Here is a 13,414-nt window from a genome sequence, read left to right on the forward strand (position 1 = left end):
AAGGCTGGTTTCACTCTCCCTTGAATCCCCTCCACCGTATTTTTAATGGACCGTACCTCCACCGTATTTTTATTTTTAAAATTTAGCGGTGCGTTTCGAGACCGTATTTGAACGTACCGTACCGAATCGAACTATGCTTGGGAATAGTCTTCTTCTTCTTCTTCTAGCTTGAATGGAGACTTTCAATTCTGAAAATTAGAATTTAGTCAGCTTCGAAGTGTTTTGGGGAAATAAAAAAACTATGGTACAACTAGAAAAATACTCTAGAATAAGTGCATTAGATAGAGCAATAAACAAAGGCCAAGAAGTACTCGTGAACGAGGCTGGAAATCTGAATTTATAGAGTTCTATTCAGCCTAGAAGGAGGCATCTAGATGAAGAGGAGGAGTGGAGGTTGTTGCTCATGAAAAGATGTAGTAGGGAGAGGTTTGTGCAAGACTTTTGGATCAAAGAATGGCTATTAGCAAAGTAGCAACTCACGTAGCTAAAAGAGGAGGAAATGTTTACTTTTTATCTTTTTTCTTTTGAGTTAACTAGCTTGCATGACTCTTTTAGAGAAAAGTGAGCTTGCATGCTTTACTTTTAAGAAAAGTAAGCTTGCATGGCACACTTTTAGATGCATGAAAAGATAAAGCATTGCATGATGCATGCATGTAGCTGAAAAAGCATGTATGTTGCATGATGCATGCATGTAGCTGAAAGATAAAGCATTGCATGATGCATGCATGTAGCTGAAAAAGCTTGCATGTTGCATGCATGGGGGTTTCTGGCCATATGCATGAGGATTTTTGGCCATGCATGTCGTATATATGGGGGTTTCTAACTATGCATGTCGCATGTATGGGGGTTTCTAACTATGCATGACTATGCATGTCACATGCATGAGGGTTTCTGACTATGCATGTCGCATGCATGGAAGTTTCTCATGATGGAGAAGAAGTTTATCAACAATACTTAGCTAGACTGTCATGCATGCATGCATAGAGAGAGAAAACCTGCATAAGAGTGGGCTGTCTTCAAAATGTCAATTATTCCTGTACAAATCCATCAATTCAAGTTAATTGAAGACAGGTTATGCAACATACTAACCCATGGGTGCAATCTAGACGTCCTCAGATCCATGAGTTTCTCATGCAATAAAATACAAGTATTGTCTAGGTAAACAAAACAATACACGCAAATAAAAATAAGCCATGCACACAAATGTATGCATTTAAACACATCTTTTGGAAGAAACCCCATCTATTTATATGTACTTGATATTTACAAGGGCTATGGTATTTGGCTCTCCAAGATCCATTAAATATCCATGGCATTATATATTGCATTTGGTTCTCCAAGATCCATCAAATGCTTAACATGATTTCTATAAAGCCATGATCTCGTAGATACAACTAGCATACACATACATGGGAAGCTTAACCATAAACATTCCATGGCTACATGTAGTGCCCAACACCCATGTCCATGGATAATAGAGAATTTACAATATGAATCCCGAGAAATTAGGGAGTAGTTACACACCGACTTCTTAAGAAAGACAATGAATCCCAAAAATGCTCGAAGTTGCCTCACAATCTGAGGAACATGCCAATCCAAAGTATTTTGTGTCCGCTCAAGATCTATGCTCATCGCATCTCGAGAAATTGGATGTCCTAGATATATGAGCTCTCTTTTGAGAACTCACACTTCGTATACTTGGCATACAACTTCTCCCGCCTCAAAATCCTCCAGATGATCTGGAGATGTCCTCTAGAGTACAAGTGTATATCAAGATATCATCTAGAAATACCACCATGAATTTCCCTAAATAGTCTTCAAAGAAATCATTCATCATCTGTTGGAAAGTAGCAAGAGCATTCATGAGTCCAAAAGGTAACATGAGAAACTCATAAGGGCCATACCGCGTGCGGAATCCCGTCTTAAACACGTCTTTCTCAGCTATCCGTATCTAGTGATAACCAGTATGAAGGTCAATCTTCAAAAAATAGGAAGCTCTCTACGACCTATCAATCAAATCATCCGCTCCCAGCTTCTGCACAAGCATGGCATTCATGAAGTTGTGAGTGCTCCCAGGGTCTAAAAGAATGTGTACAGTTTTTGTTACAGGACTGAGTATTTTACCTCTTTTTCTTAAGCATTGTAATCATGTTTTAAGCATGTTTAACATTCACTAATCATGTTTTGATCTGTATATGCATTTGTAAGTTTGTACACATGTGTGAGGATACAGATATATGTTTAGTGTGTGTGTGAGTACATGTTTGTGCATGCCCATATGTATGTACATGTGCATGTTTTTGGTCTTTCTCTTATCTTGTTGCAGGAACATCAGCTGAGGCATCCTGTGGGTTAGCTCTGCAACTTCAACTGGGTACAGGCAGCCGACACGTGGCACTGATGGAAGGCAGCTGATGTGGCACTGCCACATGGCACAGGTGACGTGGCAGATGACACGTGTGCAGGTACGGTTGGTTGCACAGGCTGGACTGCACGTGTGCAGGCGCTGACATGGCAGGTACAGGCGCTGATATGCAAGTGATGAGAGAGAGAGAGAGTGAAGCGAAGGCTGGACTGCAGGTACTGTCAGCACAGTGTGAGTGGCGACTAGCTGTAGGCATATCATAGGCAGCCTGTAGCAAACAGCCCTACGGGCGCATACAGCAAGAGAGAAGCGAAGCCGTGCAGCAGCAAAGTGTGGGCGCCGGGCAGCAAAACTACAGGGAAAAAGCGATGGAGAAACGCCGGGCAGCCCAAACGCGAAAAAGAAAAGCGTGGGATTCCTTTTCGAAAAAAAAACACGCATGCGCTAAACGCCGTGTTTTTCTTTTATTAAAAAAAAAGAGAGAGAGAAAAAGAACTATTCGATAGTTTCTTGGGAAAAGCTTTTGTAATAGTTTTTGGGAAAAAGCTCTTGTATTAGATTTTTCCTAAGGGGAAAAAGCATAACTTTTTCCACCAAACTTGTATAAATAAGGGGCCAAGGCTCTTGGATCCCACAACACAATTTGGGTGAAAGCTAGAAGGAGATCTCCTCCCCGTGGATCAAGGAGGCATCTTCTCAGGAATTGTACAAGGGCTACGCCGACCTTGAGTTATAAATAAATACTTGCGAGGGCGCCACGCTTTGGGGCCAATTGGTCTTTTGTGCAGAAGCACTCTAGCTCCACTTATTTATTTCCTTCTTCTTCCGAATTTATTATTCCAGTTCGTAAAGTGATTAAGGTGTGATTAAGTGTGTTCACCGCCTGTCAAGTTTCTGAAGGCCGGTTTCAAGGTTCCATTGCCGGGATTCCGTGATTAGGTACATGCATCATGCGTGTACGGTGGCAGAGAATGTATGGACGGGGGAAAAATTCGGGGCAGAATCAATCTGGAGCTCTAATACCAAATGTTGGAAGTGCAAGTTAGGGTTAGTAACTGAAACGGGCCTTCAGAAATCTGACGGGCGGTGAAACAAACACTCGCACACAAAACACTTCATCACCCATGGGGACCTGAAAAAAAGAAACAAACAGGGGGAGCTAGAGTGCTCTTGCAAATAGTACAAGGACACCGATTGGCCCCAAAACGCAGCGGCGCCCCTTGCGGTATTTCTTTACTTGATCAAAATTTGAGTACAAAGTACAACTCGTAGAATCCTCTACCAATAGGATCCCTCGAAGCTTTCACCCAGGACTTCCAAATAAGAACTCTCGCTACTATAGCAAAGCATTCCATAGAGAAGGTACACCTGTACGACACCTCCCTGCTTGAAAAGGTCTTCTCCATCTCTACCATGGATCCCACAAACCCTTTCCCAAACAGTAGTAGGGCTGTACCAAACCACATGTCCTTCGTATAGTCACAGCTTTCATGTAATCTCGAGAAAACTAGAACGTGTCCACATGAATCCAAAGACATGCTTTCCACATGAAACCAAAGACCTGTATCCGATGAACCAAAGACCTGTATCCCATAAACCATAGGCCTGTTTCTTCGATACCAAATTCTTGTTTCTTCTCGAAAACCAATGTCCTGTTTCCATGATAGATATACCATCAAATCATGGTTGCCAAAACCTAGAGAGAGAAAGATAGAGGACGTGTCAAGCAATCCCTGAATACACATAAGTCCACGTCGAAGAGCAACAACACATCTCTTCCAAGAACATCATCCTGTGCATCTTAACTTGATCCTCAGTATCCCAATCTCGTAAACAAGGCCTGCAATCCATGATGAGAGAGAGAGAGAGAGAGAAAAAGGTCTCTCGGCTGTGAAGTTCTTGCAACCCCACTTGCTCGCGAAGAGAGAGAGAGAGAGAGAGAGAGAGAGAGAGAGAGAGAGAGAGAGAGAAACCCCTTGGATGTTAGCCCCTTGGCGCCTCCTTCAGCTCGCCTCCTTCCAAGAGAGAGATAGAGTCAAATGTGCTGTTCAGCCCAACAGTCGCCTGGATATGTCTCTGCTGGCTGCTTCCACACATCCAGCTCACCTAGCACCCGCCTGGCGCCCGTTGCTGGCTGAAGCCCATACACGCAGCCACTTGGTCGCCTGTTGGTGGCAGTCGCCCCTACGCACAGCCACCTGGTCGCCTGTTGCTAGCTGTAGCCCATGCGCAGCCGCCTGGCCCCCTTTGCTGGCTGCAATCCATAAGCGCAATCACTTGGTTGCCTGCATGGTTGTCCGACTGGCTGCAGTCCATATGTGCAGCCACCTGGTCGCCTGCCTGGCTGTAGCCCATACGCGCAGCAACGCCCCCTTTGCTGGCTGTAGTCCACCTGGCGCCCTCAGCCATACGCAGCCCTACGTAGCCTGCCTACCCGCATGTACCACACCACGACCACATGATGACTTTGACGATGACCACCCAGCGATCTGCCCTCCTTCAGCTCCGCCACCCTTCGCTTTATAAAGAGGCGATTCACTTTTCTCAAAAATGCCAAAAGCAACATAGCAAAAACGAATGCCCATAAAAATACTAATATTTAAGTCATCTAAGGTTTTAAAACCTTAAAAACTTTAAAATCCCTTTTGTCCCCTTTCACACTTGGGCTGGCCACACATATGAGTTTCCTTTTCATATCCAACTGATGCCTGTTCACACTGTCCATCCCGTGCCCGTGCCGTGCCCGTGCCCACCTGCTTGTTGTCCAGAGGGAAAAACACAGGCTGTTAAAACAGCAGCAGTGTCATGTGCACAGTGTGTATCTACCGTCTGCTACACGCACACAAGACTAGCTTCGAGGTTTTGGGAAGCTTGGAGCCAGGCAGGCTGATTGGCGAGCTGAGTTAGGGATAGACTAACGGGCGGGCATCCAAGTATGGACAGACAAGCGCCCAAGTGTGGACACTGGATGACCGGCCAAGAGCCTATAAAAGGGTGGCCAAGGTTAGTCATTAGGATATAGAGTCTCGCGTGTCTTTGTGAGAGCTCTATGGTTAGGAGCCTGGATCTAGTGCAGACGTGCACCTGCTCTATGTAGCCAAGACCGGCAGCAGTCTCGAGACCCGCAAGGGTAGCTTCGTGGCGGTATGGGACGTCACGAGGTAGAGATTGGTCGGTACGTCCATCTAGTTAGCTCAGCTCGTGGCTCGGTGGGGACAACCAAGACTTGTGGGCTTGCCCACGGCTGTCAAGGTTGGGAGGTGAGTCAGGCTTGCACCCCCTTCACGTTTGTTTGGTTTGTTTGCAGGTTCCGAGTCTAGGATCACCTCATAGAATGCTCCTGGTACAAGACGCAAAACCTACAAACAAACCAAACAAATGTGAAGGGGGTGCATGCCTAACTCACCTCCCAACCTTGACAGCCGTGGGCAAGCCCACAAGTCTTGGCTGTCCCCATCGAGCCACGAGCTGAGCTAACTAGATAGACGTACCGACCAATCTCTACCTCGTGATGTCCCATACCGCCACGAAGCTACCCTTGCGGGTCTCGAGACCGTTGCCGGCCTCGGCTTCATAAAGCACGTGCATGTGTGCACTAGATCCAGGCTCCTGACCATAGAGCTCTCACAAAGACACGCGAGACTCTTATGAACTAATGACTAACCTTGGCCACTCTTTTATAGGCTCTTGGCCGGTCATCGGGCGTCCACACTTGGGTGCCCGCCCGTCCATACTTGGGTGCCCGTCCATTAGTCTATCCCTAACTCAGCTCGCCAATCAGCCTACCTAGCTCCAAGCTTTCCCAAACCTCGAAGCTAGTCTTGTGTGCGTGTAGCACACAGTAGATACACAGTGCACATGACAGAAAGATTCTGAGATTTTACGGACAGGTCGATCTCTGAAATTATCCCCTAGATATTGTGGACCGTTTCGTATTTTACGACGGATTGGTTCAGTCGCATATGAATTGGATTTGTCTTCTCGTGTGAAAGTTCATCCTATATTTTATGTCAGTAGACTTAAGGAAGTACTAGGTGGAACAGACCAGTTAGTTACTCCTCAAGAAATCATAGATGTCGAGGACATGACATTTGTTCCACACAAACTTGAAAATATTCTTGGATTTCGTGAAAGACGATTGCGTAATACTCTTATCACGGAATACAAGATCAAGTGGAAGGATCGTGTTGAGGAGGACGCTGCATGGGAGACATTGACTACCCTTCAGAGGAATTACCCTGGCTTTTTAGTGATCTCAGGAGTGAGCTCTTAGAGGAAGGGGAGTATGTCATGTGCACAGTGTGTATCTACCGTGTGCTACACGCACACAAGACTAGCTTCGAGGTTTGGGGAAGCTTGGAGATGGGCAAGTTGATTGGCGAGCTGAGTTAGGGATAGACTAACGGGCGGGCACCCAAGTATGGACGGATGGGCGCCCGATGACCGGCCAAGAGCCTATAAAAGGGTGGCCAAGGTTAGTCATTAGTATATAGAGTCTCGCGTGTCTTTGTGAGAGCTCTATGGTCAGGAGCTTGGATCTAGTGCAGACGTGCACCTGCTCTTATGCAGCCGAGGCCGGCAGCACTCTCGAGGCCCGCGAGGGTAGCTTCATGGTAGTATGGGACGTCACTAGGTAGAGATTGGTCGGTACGTCCATCTAGTTAGCTCAGCTCGTGGCTCGGTGGGGACAATCTCAGGTCTGCACCCCCTTCACGTTTGTTTGGTTTGTTTGTAGGTTTCGAGTCTTGTACCAGGAGCGTTCTATTAGGAGATCCTATGGGGATTTGACAAGCAGCAACACTCACAATAGAGCTTAAACAGAGCGAGAGTGAGAGGCACATATTGATGATAATTACCGAGTAGAAAGAGTCGTACAAGGTCCAAAGGATAAGTACACCCCAAATGATAAGTGTTAAGAGGGTGTTCACATCCACGGGGGAAAAAACCTCCTAAAGAGGGAAAAAGTGCCCCAGCTAGTCCTAGAGTGTTCACCCATCACTGCCCATGGCATAGATGTCTACAAGATCTACATTTTCAGTATCATTTTGTACATGGAGAGTACTGTTGTAATCTCATTTTCTTGTACATAAATATATAGTAGTTTAGGCGGTTGTGTGCTGTGCGTGTGTCTCTTTATTCCGCTGTGCTATATCTTCTCCGTTATTCACTTAAACATTAGGCACAAGTCTACCACACAGACATCTTTTTTTGCTCCACTCTCATGTTTTAGGGATAACTAAAATCATATTGTGAACATGGGTTCTGTTCATGTGTCGTTGCATAGCCCCTTTCTGAGTGTTGCTAATGTGAAGTAATCTCTCTTCTTGCTTCATTTGTGTGTGTGATATTGTTCATTTTGATCAGTGAGCAAAGTGAAAGTGCAAATGTCGTGGGCCCTGGAGCGACAGTGTCTGCTGAAGTTGCTGGAGTTATGCCCGCAAGCGAGATCTTCCGACTTGTGCTTGCGACATTCAAAATCTGTGATTGGTCTCTGTTTGCCAATTGAGAGCCCTTCATGAGTTTTGGAGGAAACCTGGTAATACACATCTAAGATGAACATTGACTTCGGAGTTACCTCTCAATTTTTCTCTTTTCCGAAGGACTTCAAAAAATCATTGTAATGGATATCTTTCTTTCTTGAAAGAGTCCAGCAAAATGGACAGAGTGTAGAAGCTTGCCATTATAACCATTTGTCTTGCATTACGAATCTTTTGTTGTCTTTGATCTATATTGATAAGCTTTGAAGTCATGTATGCTTTGTATTGGTTTAACATTAGCTGCATTTTAAAACCTTTTGAGCATAAATAGAGAGTTTCATTCCTTTTATCCCCAAATTTTTTAATAAATTAATTGTACTAATTTTCTACTACAGCACAAGTGGGTGGTTCACAAATTATAAGTTGGCATGTATGGATGATGCTAATGATATGAAAGATTGATTAGTGGTTAACACCTCGTCGCATTATGGAAGGGGGAGTTAAGTAATCTGCAAATTGAATTGGCGATAATGATTTAAAATGGAAATGAGAGCGAGAATGGGGCTCACTATATTTTTGACCTGTGCAGGTAGGACTAAGCATTCACTTCACTTTCCTTCAAGTACCTATAGTTGGGATGCTTGATCAAGTGTAGTGTACATTGCCTTTCTATTTTGGTCCTCCCTTCCCCCTTCATTCACTCATGCACGTGCACATGCACGCTAAATATCCCTGCATAATAAGTCATTTGGGTTATATGCTTAATTACTTACTTTGCCTTCTATCTGGGTAGGGTTAGGCCCTTAATGATTCCAAACAAGCCATGCCCAAATTAAGAATGAAACTTGAGCTCATGATGGCAGATGGAAGAGGAATATCATCATAGGTAATAGTACCTAGTAAACATCACCTTTAGCAGTCAAGCAGAACGCCTTTGGAAGCAAGAGTGGATGGGTTGAGCAGTGGCAGGGTCACAAAGTAGCTACACTACGTAGTTGCTGAGGCTAAGCAATTGAGAGGACTGAGCAGAGCAACATCATCAAGCTGAGATGCATCTGGTAGTGGGTTGATTGAAGGTCGACTTTAAGCAAGGAGCAGCATTATGCGTGCAAGACCCATGGAGCAAAATAAAAGGTCTAATTGGTTGTGTCTACCCATATGTGAAATAATTGTTTCCGGAAGGCAAGGATTGATTGTGCCGATGTAGGACTTAAACCAATAACTAATGCTGCCCCCCTCAGCCAGTAGGTACCACATCATTGAAGGTGGACATACGGGTTGATTGAAGGTCAACATAAGCAATGTTAATGAGCAGCATTAACAACATAGATGCGTGAAACCTTCACAGCATGGATACAGTAATGCTACCATTTCTTCAATTCCCATGTGTCAGTACATGTGGTACCCCTATCTAGGGCTACCCCTAGGTATAAGCTTAGCCTCAAATAGTATGTTGGCCATGTGACCCATAGGGGCATTACATTCTTCCTCCTTTAAATAGACTCTGCACTTATCCAATGGAGCAATAACTAGTCCAAGAGTCAAGGAGCTACTACTCTACAATCTCCCAAGTACTATCATTTGTACTATGAACTTTGCATTCTTGTTTTGATACACAAACAGCTTGGGACAAGTGGTTACACTTGGTAGAGTTTTGCTACAACAATAACAAACACTGGATTATCAGCATGTCTCTATTGAAAGCTATGAATGGATACAAGGTACATATAACTTGGTCTTCCATGAGGACAAGGTAAATCCGCATGCCAAGGAAGAATTGGAAAAGATTCAGGCACTATTGCAACAATGCAATGACAGTATGTTAAAAGCGCAATCCAAGATTGAATAGACTGTTGGTATGTCGAGGAGGCATGTGGAGTTCAAAGAAGGTGGTGATGTGTTAGAATACCCAAGTCAAGGAATTCCTCACTTAAAGGAAACACCAACCCAACAAGGTGGTGAGAAAAGTTGGTGAAGTGGCTCATCAGGGGCAACTACCCCCTAGAGCTAAACCTGTTGTAAGTGCTTGATGAATTGCAACCTATAGCTATTGGTAGTACAAGATTAGAATGCTCGAAGTGTTTGGTACCCTGCTAAATCTACATTTTTTTTGGGTCTTGATCCATCTCTTATGATTGGGCTAATCATGCATCACATACTCATTTAGAAGACAAAATCTTCTGACAAGGGATGCATGTCATATACATGGACTTTGACACCTTTGGTCTCATATGTGAACATGTTCTGGTATACACATGAATTTGGTCTTGGATTATTTGTTGCGACATTGTTCAACTATCAATTTTGCGTATCTCTGACATGGATGTTGCCGCTTACTCATTTGGATTGGTGGGCATTGGACGCGAGCAACTGCATAAGCCCCCCCCCAAAGGCTGGGCTATAACAGATTCTCTCCCTCTATTGGGTGATTGGGTGGAAAGGATGGGCTATAACAGATTCTCTCTCTCACTCACTCACTCACACACACACACACACACACACACATCCTCTCTCTCTCTCTCTCTCTCTCTCTCACACACACATCCTCTCTCTCTCACTCACTCTCCCCCTTGTGTGTGTGTGTGTGTGTGTGTGTGAGAGAGAGAGAGAGAGAGAGAGAGAGAGAGAGGATGTGTGTGTGAGAGAGAGAGAGAGACAGAGAGAGAGAGAGGGATTCATACTAACTTTTACGAAGACTTGTTGGACCACATACAACCTCTTTGTTAACACCAGCCACCTTATTCAGCTGGCTCAAGGCTGATCTATACAATTTTGAAGAAATAGAAAAACAATTCAACTTAAAAATTCCATGAAACGACTTGAAATATGACCGGTTGGTATACATTTATCTATTGCAATTTTATTTCAAAAAAAATCATGTACCTAGTAAATTCATATTTTTAAAATAACATTAAAATATTGTGATAGCCTTATCTTTTAAGGAGATGTTTATCAACAAGTGTTATCTTTAGTGGGTAAAAGATACTTGGTTGCAAATGGCCTAAATACATACATAAGAATTTTTGTATTTGCAGTGTGCTTTTAAAAATATTGAAAGTATTTTCAATGTATATTTTTGAAATTAGAAAAATGCCTAAATTGTACCCATGGAAGACTACTTTTTTGGCACTTGATATCTTTTTTGTAACAAAACTCTCCAAAAGCCACAAAAAGTGTTTTTTTTCCTACGAGATTGGTGTTACCAACTTTGGATTAATATGAACACTTTATTAACAATGTTTGCACTTCTATGTAAAAAGATTATAATGACATCTTTTCTATATTGTAAGTGCTCTCTTAAGTCATGTACATCAAGGTCATAACACCAGAAACCAGCTTATAAGGCTAAATGCTTGTTATTGTAACTAGGTGGCCTAGTAAGAAAAGACTTTTGAAGCATAAAAGCCAACCTCACGTATTTGTAAAAAATCCTCCCGTTTATGCAATTGAGCTAATGTTCTCTCTTCTCTCTCGCAACCCTCTCCTTGATTATGGAGTTGCTCTTAGAGTAGTATTTAGAAGGATCTGGTTAGCATACAAATTAACACGATTCATAGTCCAAGCCTTGAGTCCCTACCGATTTAGCCTTGAAGTTCTTTTTAAATAGCAACCCACAAGAGTTCAAAAAATGAGATTGAACACGTAGGAGCTATGACTAAGTTGTAGCTTGGGAAGCTAGATTAAACAAACTATTAGACACTAGTACTCAACCCACGCATTGTTAGAATACAAAGGGTCAAATCAAGAATGGAAGCGGGAATACAAAAGGTCAAATCGATGCATTGTTAGAATACAAAGGGTCAAATCAAGAATGGAAGCGGGAATACAAAAGGTCAAATCGATGGGGTTTTTTCCTCTTATTTTTTAGAAATCTACGATTTCTTTCTTCTCTCCTCTCAGTGTGCCTTGGTTGTCCATGGTTAATATGCAATAGATAAGCGAGCCAATTTATTGATCATTTTTAACTAAAGTATCAATTAGCCGTAAAGAAACAAAAACAAAATATCTAGTCAAGTGGAAAGAACACTCCAATGAAGAGTTGTGGGCTGGAAAGGGGCGGCTATAACAAATTCTCTCTCTTAATTGGGTGATTAGTTGCAAAAGGGATTATTATATGTGGCCAACAAAGGGTTTATTGATTATTATACGAAGGCTAAATATGACAAAATACAAGCTCTTTGTTAACACCGGCCTTCTAATTGAGCTAGCCCAAGGCTGATCTATACATATTTAATGGAATAGAATCAACGTAAAAAGTCCATGAAACTGCTTGAAAAATGATTGGTTAGCATACGTTTAGATTTAAAATAGCATTAAAATATTGTGATAGCCGTATCTTTAATGAGAAGGTACTTGGTTGCCAATGGCCTAAATATATATAGAATTTTTTGTATTTGGAGTGTGCTTTTAAAAATGGTTGAAGGTATTTCCAATGTTTATTTTTGAAATTAGGATTTTCAACAAAAATGCCTAAATTATACCCATGGAAGACTATACTTTTTTGGCACTTGATATCTTTTTTGTAACAAAAATCTCAAAAGCCACAAAAGATGATTTTTTAAAATAAGACTAGTGTTATTTGGATTAACACACTTTATTAAATAGTGTTTGCACTTCTATATAAAAAGAGTGTCTTCATATATTATAATGACATAATGCTTATAAGGCTAAATGCTTGTTATTGTAACTAGTCACACTAGCACCTCGGGTCACTTTTTCCTAGCAATGGACTAGTGAGAAAAGTCTTTTGAAACATAAAAGCTAACCTCACATATTTGTAAAAAATATTCTTCCATTTATGCAATTAAGCTAGTGTCCTCTCTCCTCTCTCACAATCCTCTCCTAGATTATGGAGTTGCTATTAGAGTAGTATTTAGGAATATTTGGTTAGCATACTAATTAGCACAATTCATAGCCCAAGCCTTGAGTCCCTACTACCAATTTAGCTTTGAAGAAGTACTTGCTATTCGCCACCAATAAGAGTTAGAAAATTGAGATTAAATGCTTTTAGGAGCTATTGCTAAGTTGTAGCTTGGGAAGCTAGATTAAACAAATTATTGTACATAAGCGAGCCAATTTACTGTTTGTAAATGTATCTAATTAGTGCTTCGTTTTAGTTTATTTGAGAGCTTAATTTTGAAGATCTAATCAAATCTGTTGTTAGAGAAAAATTAGAGCTAAACCATTGCCCAATTGAGAACCATTTTGAGTCAAGTTATATAAATTTAATTAAGGTATTAATTACCCTATAATTCAAGTTCTTTTTGGATCTAATTAGACTTGCAATTCACCTTTAATTTGGCCTCCAAATTGCAATCGATCAATGCTTATGGGTAAGCTTGATTTGATTAATGAATTGGGTCGGCTCAATTTGATTTTCATCAAATTGAGGCCTTGGTTAGCATACTAATTAGCACAATTCATAGCCCAAACCTTGAGCCTACCTATTTAGCCTTGAAGTTCTCCCTAAACACAACCCACAAGAGTTAGAAAATTGAGATTAAACACTTAGAAGCATCAAGTGTGCCTAAGTTATAGTGAGAAAAAGAATGCGAGTGAAGAGGATTGGCTA

At 42.1% G+C, this 13,414-nt stretch overlaps 1 protein-coding gene across 2 annotated transcripts in view; it reads left to right on the plus strand.

The window, feature by feature from the left end:
• LOC147623638 (uncharacterized) overlaps positions 1–8,072 on the plus strand; it is a 66,081-nt gene extending 58,009 nt beyond the window's left edge. For both annotated transcript variants that reach the window (XM_086820216.1, XM_086820217.1), the window contains one exon: positions 7,730–8,072. In XM_086820216.1, the coding sequence (XP_086676342.1) occupies positions 7,730–7,871 (142 nt within the window). In that variant the 3' untranslated portion in view covers positions 7,872–8,072. The remainder of the gene's footprint in view (positions 1–7,729) is intronic.
• Positions 8,073–13,414: the final 5,342 nt, after the last annotated feature.

This window comes from Cibotium barometz, chromosome 26, assembly GCF_041138505.1.
Source record: "Cibotium barometz isolate CiBa-2024 chromosome 26, ASM4113850v1, whole genome shotgun sequence".
Taxonomy (NCBI): Eukaryota; Viridiplantae; Streptophyta; class Polypodiopsida; order Cyatheales; family Cibotiaceae; genus Cibotium; species Cibotium barometz.